This window comes from Siniperca chuatsi, linkage group LG19 (genome assembly GCF_020085105.1).
Source record: "Siniperca chuatsi isolate FFG_IHB_CAS linkage group LG19, ASM2008510v1, whole genome shotgun sequence".
In the NCBI taxonomy this organism is placed as follows: Eukaryota; Metazoa; Chordata; class Actinopteri; order Centrarchiformes; family Sinipercidae; genus Siniperca; species Siniperca chuatsi.
This window is the reverse complement of record NC_058060.1, coordinates 15,337,180-15,356,596: the sequence shown is the minus strand read 5'-3', so window position 1 is coordinate 15,356,596 and position 19,417 is coordinate 15,337,180. Positions and strand designations below refer to the sequence as shown.

Below are 19,417 nucleotides of genomic sequence, written 5' to 3'. Positions count from 1 at the left end.
TATTTGCTGAGCAATAAAAAGAAACAAACAACTGCTTAGCTGCATAAGCAAACAGAATTATTTTAAAGTGACAACATTCTCGTTAGGTATGTTTGTACAACAGTTTTATTTACAGTGTTAACAAGGAAGGTGAATGTGTCAGTTAATTTATCCTCTGGCTGTTGTGTGCTCAGAGTTGACAGACTTGCAGCAAAAAAGGGTCCAGCCTTTGTGAAATAAACTAAAAACCATGTTTGTCAACGTAAAAGCGGAATATACATTGTTGTCATAATTAACATTAAAACATCTTTCAGCTGGAACTACTAAGACAAAGGGGGTGGAAGTATCTTGAGTGAGCAGCATCTTTAACACACCAACAAAATGGACAGAGTCAGTATTTTAACACTTTAGTCATGCACCTTCCTTTCAAATTGTAGGCACTGAACTTTAACATGCAACAAAAATAGACACATTGAGAAGGACACGAGGCACAAATACAGAACATGACAGTACATTCACAGGCAGAAAAATACAGGAAAAAAAGCGTTCTTTGAGTCTTCAGGACGGTTTGGTGCATGCTGAACATGCACAGGGAGAAAAAAAGATGAGGGAGCAAAGCCTCATTTCCTGAAAAAGGCGTTGCGGGTAATGCTGTACAACAGGTGATAAGGCTTTCGTTTTGGGGGCTCGGCCAGTGAAAAGACCTGCTGCTGAGGCACGCTGGTTGGAATGGTGATGTGACGCTGGTGAAGTGGGTGGAGGTTTTGGTGGTGTGGTGGGACGGAACCAGAGTAACCAATGGCTAAAAGGTGAACAGGCAAAACAAAAAAACTAATCAAAATTAAGATACAAATTTGATCATTTAGATGTAAGTGAAATGAAGAGTGAATAAACAGCATGAAGCAAGACATTTCCTTACTTTTACTTTTCCCCTGTTTGGCTCTTCTGGCATTAACAATGGCCTGTTTTCTTTGCTCTTCACTGATCTCCATTCCTGCCAAGAAAACACACCAATACACCTTCAGCTCAAAATATTTCTGACCACCCCCAACAATCTTTTTACACTGTTCACCTTTTCTACATCTACCCACAGTAGCCGTTTTGCGTCACGAATGAAAGGAATTTAGCACAACTCACCCATCTCTTGGTCTTCCTTGACTCTGTATCTCTCCTTGGCAAAGGCCTGTAACCACCTCTGCTTGTGCTGGGCCTTCCTGCAGCACAGCACACACACAAACTCAAGAGTGGAGGCGTTGCGCAGGCGCAGAGCATTCCTCAGGGTCAGGCCCAGGTCTAGGTCCCGCCCGTCGGGCACATCCACCACCTCGGTCTGGTCCATATCCAGCCGTCCACGGTAGTGGAGCAGGTCTCTGCGCAGGACGTCTTTTTTACAAAAGACCAACTGGTGGTCAAACAGGAAGAAGCTGCGCTGTTGCATTTTGCCTTGTCGGACAATTCGAGTCAGCTCACCAGAGTGGATCAGCTCTGAGCTGCGCTCCAGCACATCGGATCCCTGCAACAATGTGAAAGATTTATACAATATATTTAATATTCTGTACATTAGCTTGGAAAAACATATAGGCTACTTTTAATTAATAACCAGAATAAAAATTTGAAGAATACTGATGAGTCATCATCACCTCCCAGTGTAGAATGGCCACCTGCCAGTGAGCGATTGTGTCGACACTCTCCAGCCGTCTCTTCCTCTCATTTATCAGACTGGCCACATTTTTCATAGCCTCATATGCTTTGCTCACTCCGCTGTAGTCACTGCAATAAATCAAAGGAACAATGAGCATAGGGTCCACGTTAAACATAAAATTAATAGAAAGGACATTTCCATTTACAGTAACACACTGCTTCAATCTCAATCATGGAAAAGTAAGTAATCAAACCACTGGGACCACCATGAATTCTACTTAAGATGAAATGTTTCTGAACATTATGCCTATCACTGTAATTCCAGATGAGCTAATAAATAAATGGAACATTGATGGTTATTGAAATGATTGTTAGCTGATACTTGGCTATATCCATACTGTAAGTATCACTGTAACTGTATGCTTATAGCTCTCATTGTACAGCCAACTTAAAGTAATTCTACACAGACAAAAGCTTCATTGGGTCAAGGTATCTTCATTATGTCATTATCGGGTTGTTGCGGTTGTTCTAGAGTTACATGTATCCATAGCAACAAGCATCATTGGGTCCTGTAGTGACCAACAGTGAAGCTGAAGTAGATGGCTTATGTCCCATATACTGCATACTATTTTATATATAGAGTGGTTTAAAATAATGGTGGTGTAGCCTGGAGTGAGGTAAAGGTACGGTCTTTGTATGCCTGCACCAGAGAGTGTAAATAGTGATATAAAGATGCTCAAAATGTAGAACTAGTACAAATAGTAAAAGAGTAGTATAAGCAGTGACGTTATGAATTTCCTGAGGAGTACCTGTGGTCTTTGGGGGTGTACTTGAGCAGTTCTCCCAGCTGAAGGGGGTATTTACAGATCTTCTGGACGGGTGTGAGCAAGAAACCGGCAATGGAAATGTCGATCATCTGCTGGAGGAGCCGGCAGGCCTCAAAGAAATGCTTATATTTGCCCAACTTCATGAGGCGGTGCAGCTCAGCACAGGCTGCTGGATGAGTGTTACAGTAGTCTGAGTAGATAGAGAAGCCCTCTCCCTGGGGGGAAAAAATAAAAACATTCAATGAAAATTTAGAGCTACTGAATCAGGTAAACAAATGAGTTACATAGTGATCAAGTGAACTGGGGAAGGTTGTGTGTGGCCTCTACCTGCAAGAGAAAACAAGAGCCTATTTCACTGAGATGCGGTTGGTCTTTGTTGTACTTCTTCTCCAGGTCTCTGAGAAACTGCCTCTGAAACCTGTAGATGTCCTCTATGTTGCTGAAGATGGTCTTCAACTGCAGCTCAGTGAACATGTCCGGGTGTTTACGGCACTGACGGATGTAACCCTAAAAGTTACACAAAACCAGTATGCTGACTATACTGACAGAAGGTATGAAAACAATACAAATACTGGCCAATAGGAGGTGCTAGATGGCTAAGTAATTTCTGAAATGCTGAAATTCTGAAAATGTAGCTTATTCGAAATATTTTACAACAAAAAGTTCACATTTATTAGAATGCAGGACTGCTTAAGAGATTACATAAAAAAGGACAAATATGACAGAAACCCACTTATATGTTGATGCCCGTACCTCACAGATGTCTTTTAGGTGCTTGATGTAGATGCGTTCAGTATTCATGATTTCCTGAACCACATTGGTTCTCATCTGCTCCTTGTGCTGAGCGCTGTGTGTGTCCCTGGGAGCTGGATCTTCCTGGTCCGCTACACTCTCCACACTTTCTGCACTCGAGTCCTCCTGGTTCACTCGCACCTGAAACACATCCACCACACACACACACACACACAATGGGACCTCCTGAGTAGCATTCAAATCATAAATAAGTCTCTTTGCTAAAAGCTAACTTCAAGTCAGAATTTCTAAAACATATTGATCCTTATTATTTCTTTTTTCCAGTCTTCACACTATCAAACAAATATGGTTCATAACACATTTTTGTGATCTAATTAAATTTGATTACATTTCCAGCTCATAAGCAAAATTAACATAATTACAAAGGGAAGAACAATATCTACTTAAACTACAAAAGACTACTCCACATCACTATGGTAACAACATGTACAAGTTTAACTAGCTCCTGTTCCGCAACATTGATTCAGCTACAAGCAATTACACAGCAGACGCCATTCTGCCAATCAACTAACCTCACCATGGTTACCACAGCCTGCCTAATTAAGACTCAACTGTCAATCAGCTCTGGTCCCCACAGAAACCTCCTGAGGTTTGAACCCTTTCAAACACGGTGTTAAGAGGGCTGTTGAGGTTTGTTTGGAGCTAAGCCAGTTTGCTTGGCTTTTCTGTACTGCTGGAGAACAAACATGTGTCAGGCACATAGGTCAGGAAGTCCACTTACCCTCACAAAGCTGGAAGGGAACCAGGCCTCCCTGTCAGCCCCCCTGCCCCACCACCAGTCCTTATGCGAGGCATCCAGGACACGGATAACATCTCCAGCTTTGAAGGCCAGCTCCTGCTCCTCCATGGTCACATGGTCCCAGAGAGCCTCAGCATACACCGTGTGGCCAGAGCTTATCCACTGAGTAGTGCACACACACACACAAATAAGATGAAGGATACAATTACATGCAGGCTAAGCCCATGTCTAACATGTAAGATTATGTCTAGACTTGTGGACATTACAGTGGTTGTCTGTTCTGCTCAATTGCAGCCAAACAACACACACACACACCAAAAACATCTTCACATGGCTGTTCACAAGGCACGCATGCAACAAGATAAATGTTGTATCATAAATTCAATGCACATTCTTGGAGAAGTGAGTGTTGCAACGTGACAAGTTTCCCTCCTCAGCCTCACCTCGTTGAGCACAGAGAGCTCCACCCCTGGCTGGAGGTAGGGTGTGACATCAGTGAGCTCATCAAAGCTGCCCTCCTCCTCACTCACACTGTCGTCAAGTGTCGCCGAGCACTCAGACATACCATCTGCAACACATATACAGAGGTTAAAAAAACTGCATGGAGCTGAAACCTTTCTGACAAGATTTAAACAATCCAGAAAACAAGCCCCAGCAGATGCAGGCACACACACACCTGGCTTCACACCAACATTTTCCTCCAGCACACTTACTGATATTCCCAGACTCAACCTTCCCACAGACTGAAAGATCTGATCAACAACAACCCCAGTTCTCACCGCTGAGCACTCTGTGGAGCTTACGCCGTCCAACGCGGTCCAGTCCGATGGGGGTGCTCTGGGAGAGGGCAGAGGGGCGAAATCTGGCTGACACTGCTCTGTAGGGGGGCACCTGGTGGGAGGGGATAGGCGGCCGCGACAGGGGCTGCAGAGAGGACAAGAAGAAACATCCTGGGATTTAGGAAGAGCTCACTTTCTCTGGCTTTTACCATCTACCTGATGACTTAATGCCGCACAGAAATAAAGTCTGCGATTTCTTTTAAAACACTTTTTTGCAATTATATGACAGCCAGTAGAGTGAGACAGGAAACATGGAGGGAGACAGGGGTACAACATGTAACAAAGGTCCCCCGGCTTGGATTCAAACCGTGGACATTGCGGTTATGTGGTACACGACTTAACCATTAGGCTCCCAGGGCGCCCCGAGTTCATAATTCATAACCAAGACCGTGATCACTTATTTTGGACTTCTTGGTTGTTGTTTTTTTAATTTTTTAATTTAATTTTTTTTAAATTTTTTAAAGGGATAGTTCGGGTATTTTGAAGTGGGGTTGTATGAGGTACTTATCCATGGTCAGTGTATTACCTACAATAGACAACCTTTTTCTTTGGCACTAATCGGGCTGTCTGACAACAAGGTAAAGCAGTGAAAATATTCTTAATATAGCGTACACAGATTTTTAAAAAACATTTTTTAGGTGGGCCTTTTTTATGTGGCTAAAATACATTTTTCTGCTGCCCCCGTCCACAGCAGTGCACTGCTCTGTTTCCCTGCCGGGACTCCTGTCTGCTTCTCCACAGGGGGCGAGCTGACTGCAGTCTACTGCAGGTAATACACTGACTATGGATAACTTCACTTCAAAATACCCAAACTATCGCTTTAAGTATTTGTTTTGGTATTTTAAGCCTTACAGACAGTAGAAAGAGAGAACAGGAAATGAGGGAGCAAGAGATGCAGCCTGGTCTGACTCAAACTGGGGACCTTGCTGCTCATGGTTTGGTGTATTTAACTCCAGAGCTCCATAGAGTTTAAATAATGCTCATTATTTTCATTTTTTAAAATTCAGACTTTTTCAGTATTTAGTTTACACATAAAAAGCAGGAAAATACTTTCTTATAAAATGCCATTTTGAAATTCAAACACTCCGTACTTGTAAATTTGCGTTTACATTTTGTGTTTTACTTAGAGGGACTCTTGTGGATAATCAGGGGCTGCTTTGCATCTTTCCCCATTTACTCGTTTCCTCCCTCACTTTCTATAACCGTAACTGATCAGCATGTTTTTTGCAGCAGGAAACACAAATTAAGTAGAGATGTAAAAGCTGAGTGAAAATTTAAACTGATTCATTTTACTTTTAAATATCTAGGTATTTTTTGGTGAAAATGTGTAAAACAAAAACGGTGAGGCTGATGTATAATCCACCACTCACATGGCTAGCAGTGGCAGAATGTGGAGGATATACAGTATTTTTTAACACATCGGAAACAACAAGTTGGAGTTAAGTTAATTTCATTATTTGGATTCCTTCATTGGCAACTAGATCAGCCTGAAGCCAACCTTGATTCAACACTTCAAAGTATTCAACCATATTTCCAGTTTATATACAGTAAATGGGAATTCAACTAGCCTTTTCACTTTTTTCAAAAATTGTACACTTGTAGTAGGTTTAAACTGTAACTGTAAAGGCTTACAGAAGGAAGGCGGTCATCTTTCTCCTCAGCAGCAGGAGAGAACAGATCCACAACTCCTATCACTGAGATTGGCCGCAGCCTCCTGCCCTGAACGTCTCCGTTCATGCTGCAGCTCTCAGGGCTCTCTCCATTCCCACACGCGTCATTACCACTGCAGTCGTTATGCAATGATGTATTTGCTGTCCTTTCTTCAGCATGCAGTACTGCCACTTCCTCAGGAATGGAGTGCTTCCTGGAAATGAGCTGCCCGTAGTCAGAGATGGGCCGAGGTCTCGAGCGCCCACTCCTTCGTCTGGGCTTGACGAAGGATATTTCTGTGGAAGCTGGGGCTCCATCTGTGGGCGATGTGGGTGACTCAGAGAGACATGTTGGAGAGATAGGAGGGGTGCTGCTGATTGTTGGAGAGACTTCCTCTGTTGAAAGAAATGCTTCTGATTCTTGTTGGCCTGGTGTCTCCTAAGGATCAGAGGAAAAAGTTCAAAACTCAATAAGGACTATGATATTGACTTTCCCCCTGTTCAATGACCTGCAATGTACAAAGATGTAGAGCATAATGTCTGCTGGGAAGAACATCTGTTAAATCAGAAACAGAGCAAAACAGTACTGCAAGTCATAAAAGTTCCAACTAGAAGCACCTGTCTTGGTTGAAACTCAAGACAGAACCACGACAATCAGTGTGAAACTATTTCAATGAACTTTATCAGGATTCTTGTGAGAAACGTTATTATCATGTGAAAGTATTCAAGTTCACACGGTGATTGGCTCCACATATTGAACACAATAAACTCCTATGCTTATCAACAAAAACTGCAACACAAATATTCCACAATTAAATGTTATCATACTGTATGTATTTCAGCAGGTATTGTACACTCAACTGTCAAATATTGGCTAATGTTTTCTCATTTGGAAATTGTTGTTCTAAGTCTGATAGTCGGCCAGCGATTTCAAACCTCACCTCTTGTTTCTCTTGATCTGGGTCCGGTCCCCGGCATATACACTGGAAAGGCACACAGTGGACTAGCACCATTGTGAAACACACACACACACACACACACACACAGACTGGCCTGTATTACCAAGGCCAAGTCCCTCAAATTGTTTTTGAGGCTAGTAAAAGCCACTTGATTTCTAAAGTTAACAAATCGGATTTTTCCTGTTCATCTTCAAAGGCAAAATCCTACTCTTAAGACAAAAACACATCACTATAACAGTGTGTTTATGGTGCTGACTAACTGGTGGTGCTGCTAGCTGTCCCAGGCCCATTGCGCATGGTGCTGGACTTTGATCCACTTGGCTTCAGCTAGAGGGAAGGGGGGGACGTGAGGCGGGGGCCGTACTCACTCATAGCTGCCTACCCTCCCACAGCAACAGGACTATGGAGTGGTTTTGCGCAAGGGCCACTAATCATAAACAAAGCCTAATTATTAACTCTGTCTGCTCCTTTGGTGCGCCTGGTAGCACAGAACAGCTGGCTTCAGCATGTGACCTTGCTACAGCAGAAGTCAGTATATCAAACACAACTGACACGAAAAGGACGGTGAAGAACGATTACGCCTATGGCATAGTTATTTGACACTGAAGGGGACTTTGGACACACACAGAGCTAGTTTTTTTAGCATATGACTGTATCACATTGACATGAGCACTTATCTCAGTGGTTTAGAATTGTGCCAGATTCAAAGATCACTTCATAAAATCACTTCTTAGAGGAGTGAGGTTTCATTTCCTAAGACAAGGGTCAAAGCCATTCAACTGGAAGATTGGCATCCATTGGTGATGATGCTGTTTGAGATTATAAAGAAGACATTAAATCTTTCCTCTGTCTTTCAGTGCTTCCTTCCTCTTTGAAACTTTACAGAAAGCCTGCAATCTAATGATTTCCAATCCCATGTTTCTAAGTCAATGATAAAGATACTACTATTGTCTGATAGTGTGAAACATGTTGCAGTACATTTTATCCATCTGCAAGCAGTAATCAAACAGGCTAGTTGCATAAAGATAACACCCTAGCTTGATGTCATTGTTATTGTTTTACACACGTCCTGCATTGTGTCAGAATATCTGCATCTCCTGTGCCAATAAGCAGGGAGAAACGGGTAAAGCAATACTGACTGCTAACAAAAACATTACTATATACAGTATGTGCAAAGACAATCAAATTATTTCACATCAGATCCCTGTCATCTTTACGCACCTGATTTTCCAAGTTACTCCCTTACCTTAGTTGGTAGCATGTTGACCTCAGTCTGTTCTTGTTGTTGGGATGGCTCTTTTTGGTTGAGTGGAGATGAATCGCATTCTGCCGCACTTGTTGTGGCTACAGTCAGTGATTTATAATGAGCAGAGATACCAGGTGAAGCCTGCTCTGTTCTCTCTGGGGGCTCCATAGAAACCGGGCTGATAAGGACCTGGTGCTGCTCTGGGCCGACATCGTATTCAGGCTGTGGATGAACCAGGGGGGTGTGTCCGACAGACATGACCCGGGCTCTGACGGGTGAGGGCCGGCGCTGTCGCTCACCGGTTGTTAGGCAAGGGACACGGCGAGAGTAGTCGTCATGGAGACGGCTCAGGGATGACATGAGAGATGGAGAGGTGGGGCTGGGGGAGGGACTTTGCCTGCGTCGGACAGTCAGGTCTGTTATGCTGCCTACAAGCTTTAGCATCGGCACCTTGGTCTTCACAGTGCTCTTCCTGCGGCTAACAGCATGGCCCCGGAGGTCCACTGAGGAGGCGCTGGCTGTCCTCTGGATGGTTGGTTTCCCATTTGACATGCTAGTCCTCTGGGGGTCTTCCTGAGGTGAAGGAGGACCTGGAGATGGGGCTTTGCGTCTGAAAGGTGCCTTAAATATATGAAGGTTTTCTGCACTCTTGCTCAGTCTGCTCACCACCTTCACATTTGTGTTCTCATTCATGTTCTCTGTTTGGGCAGTCGCCTCGGATGTCTGATCTGGTTTCTGACTGTCCGTAGCTTCATTTGTGCTTCTTCCTGCTAGTCTCCCAGTCTCCATGTCGAGTAGAGAAATGCGTCCTGCTCCGTAAGCCCTCCTGATACTCCTTGAGAATCGTGTGTTGCGTGTGAGACCATCTCCTTCATCATTTACCTCATCATCGTAGTCCTCAATATCTGATCCACATTGGCTCGTCACAGCCAACTTTTGGCCAGTAAAATTTCCATTAGACACACTGTATTCTTCTGCAAACTTTAAATGATTTGTTGCTTCATCTAGTCCAGGGTTAGTGTTGGCCACAACTGGGCTATTAGTCATTTCCTGATTTGATGAAGGGACATGCTCTCCATCGTGGGCGATTGCCCCTCTACTCTGTATACCCTGGAGCACAGAGGAGCGGAGCTTTTTGAAGGAGTCCACAACACCCAGTCCTGAAAGTCCTGACCAGGACTGGGAGCCGCTGTCGCTGCCGCTGCCGCTGCCGCTGGTTGAGGTGGAACTGTCGGTGGTTGGACTGTTAGAAGGGACAAGGCCCTTCCTCGAGTTAGAAAAAAGCTTCATAATTCTTGAGGAGTAAGGCTTTCCATCAGGTTGACCTATAACAGGGTTGGACCAGGCGGAGGAATTGACACCATTCAATCTGTTTTCGTCAGGACCTGCAGTCATTGGCTGTACTTGGGCACCATACCCAGAGAGCAGATATGGGACTGCATTTATGTCAGCATGACTATGGAATGGGTATAAATCACTGAGGGGTCGGCTTCGGATCAGCGGGTCAGCTTTAGAGTTGTGGAGGCACGGGAGAGGGTCTTCGCTGGTGGACAAGACCCTGTCCTTCTGTTCTGCCTGCAAAACCAAATAGAGATTCATTTTAGAGATCTTTGCATGTTGCATTATGGAAGAATTAATGGCCCTATTCAAATGTTGCTATGAAGAAATCAAATGATGCTGATCAGATAAAAGCAGACCAGACAACTTCAGATAGCTAGAGAGAGACATATGTATTTGTTTTTAAAAATGAACTGATTAAGGACATACAGTAAGCTTAAGGGGATGGGAGCATGAGAATGAACTATTGTTTGTTTACAGTACAGTGTCCTTTGTGTTTGTATGTATTAGAGGAGGAATAGAGAGAATAAAGGGGGAGACGCAGATAAGCAATCCTCAGTTTGCACAGGTTCCAGAGAGGTAAAAAAAATCTATCACTCAGAAAACTACATGCATTTGTCCTTGGTGCTATATTTCAATGTCCAAGGAGAAGTGAGGCCCAGGTTGGGGTGGTGTTGTGCTAAGTTCAGCTTTATGTGTGTGTGTGTGAGTGTGACACTCAGGGCAGTGGCTAATGCAGCTGAGCCTTTGAAGTGGGGCTTTGTGAGCGTGACTAAGCAATGAAACTTGCTAATCCATTGTGATTAATGCAATAAATTGCCCGGTTTTCTCCAGATTATGTAGATGATGAGGTGATGGTGAGGAGGAGGGTTGTGTGGTCTTCAAATCAGTGACATAGGTCAACACTTTATCCTAATACACAGAGTCCTCATTGTTTGTCTACATAGGATTCCTACCAATACGCCTTTTTCACAAATCGTAGTAGGAAAAGCACAGGTGTTACTGATAACATTAACAATGGCTCTGTGAGTGTCCTAGTATGCCATGTCAGTGTGACAATGAGCCAGCATGCACAACACCAGGACCCTGAAACTGAAACAGCTAAATGGAATTCATCCATCATTCATTTTATTATTCACATACCTTGCACACCTTGCTTTTCCTACTGTGACAATTTTATGGATTATCATTATATTCATGGTAACACTTTAACCCCTCCTATTTATCATTTATAAGCAGAATATACACATAAACACACTATGATGTAGCTGTGAGCAGATATAATAAGCTGTGTTTACAATAAATGTGGTAAATTAATTTACAGTATTTTCTACAATTATAACTTCTCCTATGAAGGAGGAGGAGGGGTTAAAGTTGTTGAAACTACATTATCAATAAACACTTAAAAAGACATTACAACTACATTACAGTGTGTTATAAAACATTAATTAATTGTTTAAATGCTTATAAATGCTAAATGGGGTGTTAAATATAGTGTTACCATATTCACATTATTGCAGATTGTTTTACATTTCTTGCAGGAAAACTGTCTCTTAACAACACAAATAGTCACCCCCAATATATTGTCATTATTATTCAGGGATTGAATTAAAAATGTTGTGATTTTGTCAGCATCACTTAGTCCTAACACAAACAGAAGGCATTTTTTTAAGCAGTGTTGCTTCCACTGACTGCTATATACACATGCGGGGAGTTGCAGGGATCCTGGAACGCTCCCATACCTCCCGTCCCCATGCGTGTTCAGCAGCAGATGGGCTTTCTCAGTCAAACTCTCTGTGGAATCTGCTGTCACTTCAACCAGCTCGTTCCATCACACCGAACACTTATGTAAACACAGAGCCACCGCTGCCAAGCACCGCTGCTGACAGACAGTAAACACCCCTCGTGAACAATGCGCTGCTTTCAAAGCTATGCTGAATTGTCTTCTTGTACTTTCTCCTCCTCAGCCATGGAAGAATCACGCTGAGTAGCAACTGGAAAAATAGACAGGATCAATTATCCCATCTATTTTCCAAGCAGAAAGATAGGAGATAGGAAAGCAATTTCTACAGCTGGAGTGGCTTGTTTTTGTTTTGAATACTCGTGCTATCTACCAACTGTGCTATCCTTCAACACCTTTCTGCCTTCTCCCTACTCTTGGCGTCAACTGTCACAGGCCAGTTGGTGTCTATGAATACTTGGCAGTGTTGTTAGTCAGAACCAAGCTGACACAGGTGGTGAATATGGTATTTCACAAAAAGACAACACAGACTTAAAACATCAACAACTTACATGCAATATGCTTTATAATACAATAAGTCTACAGTATGTTAGTTTCTGTCACTTTTAACTATGCCCTTTAAAACTGGTGATGGCTTCATGAGCCTTGTTGTATTTTTAATCCAGACTGAATGCATCAATCTCAATGACAATGTTAGCTTTGATGTGCATAGTAGACGCAGTTGTTTCACTGCTGAGCCGGCCCATCTGTTGGTTATCCATAATTACCAATTTTACAAAACAAATTCAACAGTGACAACTGCTGTTACCTTTATTATGAAAAGCGTTTTTTACCCTCAGAGATAAAATATAAAAAGGTATACTGTACTGCTTTTTACTTAAGGCACTGTATTTTTATACTGTCCACAATACATACACAGTACAGCAATATGTTGTACGGAAACGCATAATGAAAACATCTTTCAGTTTGTTCATTTATCTCAAAAGTCAAGATCATAAGTTTAAATTTTAAGCTCTCGGTCTTTTCCTCTATATTTTTTTCTGAAATGACAGGGAAAAAAACTACATAAATAAACTATGTAAATGTAAAAAAGCATCTACTACATCCATCTCTACAGCTATGCATATTGCAACATCCAGACAAATATTACTCACGTATTTGTTAATGCCCTACTGTCTGTGAAAGCAGGTCACTTTTACTATGTTGAACTTTCCTATATCATCTTTGCTCTGCCTGCGTACCGGGATCCCTGCTGCTCTCTGGCTTCCTCCTGCTAAACTCTGGATGGGAGTGGCGCTCTGGGACCCTGGTCCAGAGTTAATTAAGAGCTCAGGGAGGAGTCTCCCCCCCCACACATGGCATCCAGCTGGAGCCAGCCTCAGATTAGACTCCCAGAGACGAGGATGAGCACGCACCCAGATAAGTAAACATGTATACAGGGGCTAAAAGAATGCACTCCAAAAACACATGCACAATTAGTTAGAGCATCCTTTCTCATGGTGCACAGCCATGTCCATGTACGTGTGTGTGTATGTGCACTCATGTGCACAGAGCTGAGCAGGGAGGAAGGCATTTAAATAATTGACTCTCTTCTTGTGTGGCTAGAAAACCCAGGTGGTTATGTAAGGAGTCATAAATGCATAGTGATACCCACAGTTCACCTCTGTAGAGGTATGCCCTGCCTGAGGCTAGGATAAAACTCATTAGGCCAAAATGAACTGAGCATTACATTTAAAGACTACCAGACAGGGAGTATCAAGGGAAAGTAAGCTTTTCTGTCATTTTCCATTCTCTGGCTTAACTCTGAGACGAACACAACCACCCTAGAGCACCACCACCATTCCTTTGTAAGCTATCACTTTACTGGTCGTCTATTTGTCTCAATAAATGAAAGCTGTGAGGAGGACTTACCGCTAGGATGTCCTAAAACAACATCACCTAGTGTTATAAAGAACAGATTGGCTGATTAGCTAAATCAGTGTGCGTAACTAGGGTTCTGTGAAACTTAAGCTTAACATATGTTCAGTACTGGAGAAAAAGGTTCCCTGTACTGTGTCTTTCAGGTGAATGACTTCATGTTTGTGGTTGTATAAGCATCTGGTAAGATTAAGAAACACTTGACAATATTCAGAATTTAACATTTGAATCCATATTAAAATCTTTTTAGCCTTGATGCTTGTTGGCTGATCTTACAGCCTGTTTCCAAGCAAAGATGAGAAACTCTGAAGGAAATCTACTTTGTGTGGGAACAGTGTGTATGTTTGTGTGTGTATAGCCTATTCCACTTCCATTCCAGTAATAATCTGATTAGCACAGCTTTACCAGTCTGTGTTCAGGACTGGTTTCATCTATACATGATAGCCTAATCAGGGAGACAACTAGGCTATTCAGCACTGACTGAGAGTGACACCCAAAGCTTGTAAACAGCCCACCAGGACTTGACTGCAGGGGGCAACTTGGCCTGTGTGCTTGCTACATTTTAAGGGTGAAAATTAAGAGATAAAGGCTAAAATTCTACTTACAGTATCCATAAGAAATATGTCGCCTCTTTTATGGTCACATGATTTTGAAATAGACAACATGTCCCCTGTGCATGAGGTGAGCACACATGCTACTTGTTCAGTTTCCTGGTTAAAGTCTCATATTTAGCCATGACCTAGTTCCTCATTTTTTGATCTGGAAGAAAAAAAATGAGATTAGGAGACACCACACCCCTTTCTATAGAGCATGGGAAGTACAAGTACAGGACAAACCAGGGAGTGTCACAACTCTTACACAGGCCACTTACTCACCTGATCTGCTGAGGACTATCACAGAGACCAATTGACAGAAATCTAACACCACACAGTGCACAAGGCTTAAAGGGGACAAAACAGCACTCATTGTCAGCAGTCAACAGTGTAACCTGACAGTGGTGCAACAATAACCAAATTACAACTGGGTATTAAATAGAAAGTAGCACAGTGCAAAATTATATTGTAGTTGTTTAATCCTGTTGATTTTATATATCCTCTTCCCTTAAATCAGAGAACTGTGGCCTTTAGCAATGAATGATCTAGACACCACAGTTTAGCTCTAGTATATAAGTCCATCTGGGGAGCCACGGACAGGTTCATTAATTGTGAGTAAACTGTAGTGATGACTGCAGACTCCTACAAGAAGTGTAGCTAAGTTTGTACATGCTAAGAAAGAAGCGGAATCTGAAAACAAGGAGCTATGAAAGGGGATTATACTTATTCATCTGCTTATTTATTTCTGCATTAATTAACTTTCTTTGGCCATAAAGCTCTTTGTAGTTGCCCCCACCACACAACCCCACCCCTCCTCCACCAACTCCCTGCACAGCCTGGCATCTCCCACATCACTATAACAACCACGGCTGTAATGCACTACAATAACCCCCTCTGGTCCCATTTCAACTAAGAACACAAGAGGGAAAATCACTGCAACTGCAATGTGATCCACGAATAATATGAATCATTTACAGGAATTATTTTATCACTTATCATTATTAGCTGTGAATTAAATTAGCGCAATTAATAGAAAACACCAAAACTTTTGCTCACCCTGCTCATAGTCGCTGATGTTGTCCTCCTGACCTTTTTTGTCACATCAACAGAGCAGCTGTTTTTGTTGTTTAGCCATAATGAAGTGGGCTGAGTTTCTCTGGGGTCCAACGGCTTGCTGCCTCGCACTCCTTGTCCTCTCGCAAAAACATGTCGGGTACAAAACCCACGACAAGTGCGCTGCCCCTGCTAACTAGTTACCCCGCGACATACTGAGACACGGCTGGCTGACTTCTTAAACACACTGGGCTAGCAACTTGAGCTAGCTCACGAGCTCACTGATGAACTTCTTCTACATTGCGCAAGCTCTGCGGTTTTTAATTTCGCTTTCGCCGACCGGAAAAACCTGATGGTAGTCAAGTAAGTGCACAACATAAATAGTGACTCATGCGATATCTTCCGAATTGCTCAAAAACAGCTCATCATTTCGCTGATTGTTCCAGTTCAAAAAGGTCTTTCTTGGAGGATTGAGCTGGCGAGCATCATTAATGCACTTGTTGCAGTGTTTGCAAGGGGCGGGGCTTAGAGACGTTACGCTCGATGTTACTGGTTGATGGCAGCGTGACCATACGGCTGACAGCCAATCATAAGTCAGTGGATGACTGCAAAACCACGCCCCCTGTGGAACGCTCTTCATTGAAGAAGAGAAAAAAAGAGAAAGGACAATGCAGCGTGTAGATCCGCACTTTCTGCGGTTCTTTGAAGACAAAAAAAGACTGGGCCTTCCAGTTGGTGTTGCATCGTCTTCCTCGTGTCATGTCACTGCATCATGCCAAGGCAATTAATGTCTCAGGTATTTCTGTTGTGCGTGCCCATCCCCAAATGCCAGAGGAAGAAACTGGAGGAATGTTGCTCTTTATTGTAACACAACAAACAAGAAGAAAAACACAGAGCTGAGGTAACTTTAGCTCTTTAATGTCGTTTATATTTTTAAATTTACAGGCAGAAGTTAATTTCAGGAGATTTACATGTTCAAGATCCTGCGAGAAAACTAATTTAATTGATTTAACCACATAATACACACACAATGCCAACAATGGGAGACAATTCAGATTCTTTACTTAAATACAAATAGCAAAACAACAGTGTAAAATACTCCATTACAAGTAAAAGTCCTGCATTCAAATTTTTTATCAAAGTAAAAGTATGGAAGAATCAGCAAAATGTACTCATAATGCAGAACAATTGCCCCTGTGAGTGTTGTATTATTGTTTGTATTACTGGGTTATTATCACTGATGCACAAATGTGTAAGAGGTATTTTACTGTTGCAGTTAGTCGAGATGGAGTTGTTTTGAACTACTTTATATTCCTGGGCAGTTACTCTATAACAATAAATTGTATTTTAGAAGTCTGTCATATGTTTTGCATGTAAAATCTTAATTAGCAAAGTAACCACAGTAGTCAAATTAATGCAGTGGAGTAAAAAGTATGATTCTACTGCATTATAGAATCAACTAAAGTTTAGAGGCAGTCTGATCACTCCTGACTGATTTCTATTCTTTAAAAGCATTTCAGAATTTTTTATCAGAATCAGAAATACTTTTTGATCCCCGAGGGGAAACTATTTTGTTACAGCTGCTCACTATCACGTCAGTGCACACAGGAATAGAAGTTCTAAGCAAATCAGCGTATAATACACTACAATACAGGCAAGATAAATTAAGTACCAAGTGGATATAAGTATAAAATTAAAACAAGTGTAAAGTACAAAGTGGATTTACCAGTTGATGATAAGTATGTACGGTATAATAATACAATGTAATAATACAAGTAATAAGTAAATTATACCAGCAATTCTAAAGTCATGCCCCAAAGATTAAGAACCCAGAGAAGGTAGTGTCATCATCATCATCAGCAAAGAGCCCATTGAACAGCTCTCCTCCAATCACCTGCAGCCACACCTTGTCCCCCACGTCCAGGTGCAGCACAGCGCCCCCTGCTGCCTGATCCTCGCTGCTCTGGTAATTATCTGTGGTGTGGATTATTTTTGCACCATTCTTCATGAGAGCCACCTTCACGTTTCTAGAGAAGACAGTGATGTGGTAGGTGAAGAAATAGGCTCCGGCTGCGGAGCATGTGAACCTTCCTGTTTGTGGATTGTAGTGATTCTGTTGGTTGTAAATAATCTTGTCAAACTGGATCGGTGCATTAGCTGCTGGGAGTTTACTTTGTGCTGTGAGTCCCACAGAGAAGGCGCTTTTAGAGATAACAAGTGCCTCTCCCTTCTCACCCTTATCACCTCTCTCTCCTCGAGCCCCTCTGTCCCCACGATAACCAATATTGCCTTTGTGACCTGGAACACCAATTTCCCCCTTAGGTCCTGGCCTGCCAGGGGGTCCTATTGGTCCCTGAAAGCCTCTGTCACCTTGAAGGCCAATTTCCCCCTTGGGACCCTCTGGTCCAAGAGGCCCCAAATCACCTTTATGTCCTTGGGGTCCAGGCAGCCCGAGCTCTCCCTTATTTCCTTTCAGGCCAATGGGCCCCTGGATCCCTTGGGGCCCCATTTTCCCAGGAGGCCCCCGTTCTCCATTATCTCCCCTTTTTCCTTTGAGCCCTGCTGGGCCAACTGTACCTGTAAAAGAAAAGCACACAGTAAACCTCTCTATCCTTTTATGCTCAGTGTTGGCTATTGAGTACATACATATTCCAGAAAGCCAGATGAGGTACAACAAATATAAGAATAAATTGTGTTAAAAGTATGTGCAAATAAAGTATATACAGCTGGTAAAAATAAATGAATCTTTCTACACAGGTTACTTTACAGATCTATTTACTTTTCAGTGGTGCAGTTTATTCTGAAGATACATACCAGGGTTCCCTTTGTCTCCCTTGTGCCCGTCATTGCCTGCTGGTCCAATACGGCCGACTTCACCTTTTAATGGGTGATTCATAAATGAATACTATAAATTGCGAAGTTGAAGCTTAAAACATATAGAAAAATGTGCTTCTAAAGACGACACGTTTTCTCTTCTAAACTTACCTTGATCACCTTTGTCACCTCTGAGTCCATCTCGGCCGTCTCTGCCAGGTGTACCGTTGTGTCCAGGGTCCCCTGGTATTCCAGGGTATCCACAAACACAGCCTTTAGTTTGGGTTTCTTCCTGTGCAACACACCTGACCACCAATAGAAGGAGCAAGAGAATGACCTTAAACCTCATCTGCAACATTGTACTTGATGCACCTGTCTAACAAAACTAAAATCGCACTATGCAAAACCTTTTAGATTAAAAGAAGTTCAGGCCAGTGCATAGTTCACCTTATAACCACATGCCCTACTCAAATGCCAATATGCAGAAGTGAGTCTTCAACTTGTCTTCAAACAGGCATACTCAAGAGGAGCACAGTGAAACAAAAAACAACCAAAGAAAACATTAGCTGGACAAGAACATTAGACTAGTGTGACGTCAGTTCTCAAAGCCATTTCATTGGTCTGACTGTGTTTTTGGCTTACATATTGGGTCTGTCAGTTACCCATCACCTGTGCCCCTTCAGATGCTTCTCCAGCCTAGTTGAGGCTAATAATAAGTGTAGAGTGTATGTGAGACCCAGACGTGCAAAAGGCCACATAGTTTCACGCTGCCTTCCTATACTATGAAGCAAACAGGCTATTTAACTTCAGCAAATGATTACATGCTGTCACTACACATCTACACGGCAGAATATCTTATTTTTAACTGAGCAATAAAAAGATGGCATTAGGAATGAACGAATCATATTAGCTGTTGGTTTTGTCCAAGGACAGCACTGTAATGGGCTCTGTTTAGTGATTGGACACTAACAAGCTAAAATGTTAATTCATGCATGCATTTCTCATATGTGCTTTTTAAAATGCCAACAGTCAGGAACAATTGACCCCATAAACTGGATCACTGACATAAAGTGTGACCTTTTTGTGGTCCAAAGCCCAACCCAACCTCACTAGAATGCCTTAGACAAAGGTTTCTGCTTATCTTAATGATAGTGCCCCTCTGACGTTATCTAGATGCCAGACTGATTTCACTGTTAACCACATTAAGAGTGGACATTTGGTCACTGAATTTCCATTAGGCTGCTAAAAGCTATACAAAAGAAATGGAGA

General features: G+C 42.5%; 2 protein-coding genes across 8 annotated transcripts; both read right to left on the bottom strand.

The window, feature by feature from the left end:
* Window positions 1-87: 87 nt before the first annotated feature.
* On the bottom strand, window positions 88-15,852 carry spata13 (spermatogenesis associated 13). Of its 6 annotated transcripts, XM_044175661.1 has the most exons (15): window positions 15,338-15,847; window positions 14,294-14,447; window positions 8,693-10,267; window positions 7,429-7,470; window positions 6,471-6,926; window positions 4,779-4,923; window positions 4,443-4,567; window positions 3,982-4,161; window positions 3,201-3,380; window positions 2,775-2,954; window positions 2,430-2,662; window positions 1,620-1,749; window positions 1,117-1,492; window positions 899-973; window positions 88-781 (listed from the first exon to the last, which is right to left on the bottom strand). In XM_044175661.1, the coding sequence occupies exons 2-15, from the start codon at window positions 14,351-14,353 to the stop codon at window positions 600-602; spliced, it is 3,939 nt and encodes a 1,312-aa protein (XP_044031596.1). In that variant the 5' UTR covers window positions 14,354-14,447; window positions 15,338-15,847; the 3' UTR covers window positions 88-599. The 6 variants fall into 6 exon arrangements, with proteins under 6 accessions (XP_044031596.1, XP_044031599.1, XP_044031598.1 ...); XM_044175664.1 differs by lacking the exon at window positions 14,294-14,447 and having other exon boundaries at window positions 15,338-15,852; XM_044175663.1 differs by lacking the exon at window positions 7,429-7,470.
* A 1,140-nt stretch (window positions 15,853-16,992) lies between these two features.
* c1qtnf9 (C1q and TNF related 9) lies at window positions 16,993-18,798 on the bottom strand. 2 transcript variants are annotated; one of them, XM_044175680.1, is made up of 4 exons: window positions 18,791-18,798; window positions 18,320-18,453; window positions 18,149-18,211; window positions 16,993-17,911 (listed from the first exon to the last, which is right to left on the bottom strand). In XM_044175680.1, coding segments are annotated over exons 1-4 (969 nt in total). In that variant the 5' UTR covers window positions 18,793-18,798; the 3' UTR covers window positions 16,993-17,141. The 2 variants fall into 2 exon arrangements, with proteins under 2 accessions (XP_044031615.1, XP_044031614.1); XM_044175679.1 differs by lacking the exon at window positions 18,791-18,798 and having other exon boundaries at window positions 18,320-18,717.
* Window positions 18,799-19,417: the final 619 nt, after the last annotated feature.

Excerpts from the sequence above, each read along its gene's own strand:
- spata13 (XM_044175661.1), bottom strand. The coding sequence starts at position 14,353 with ATGTTGTCTATTTCAAAATCATGTGACCATAAAAGAGGCGACATATTT. Across the intron at positions 4,924-6,470 it reads AAGATGACCGCCTTCCTTCT|CCCCTGTCGCGGCCGCCTAT; the intron begins GTAAGCCTTTAC and ends TCCTCTCTGCAG. Across the intron at positions 782-898 it reads CAAACAGGGGAAAAGTAAAA|CCATTGGTTACTCTGGTTCC; the intron begins GTAAGGAAATGT and ends TTCACCTTTTAG.
- c1qtnf9 (XM_044175679.1), bottom strand. The coding sequence starts at position 18,506 with ATGTTGCAGATGAGGTTTAAGGTCATTCTCTTGCTCCTTCTATTGGTG. Across the intron at positions 18,212-18,319 it reads AGGTGACAAAGGTGATCAAG|GTGAAGTCGGCCGTATTGGA; the intron begins GTAAGTTTAGAA and ends ACCCATTAAAAG. Across the intron at positions 17,912-18,148 it reads GGGAGACAAAGGGAACCCTG|GTACAGTTGGCCCAGCAGGG; the intron begins GTATGTATCTTC and ends TTTCTTTTACAG.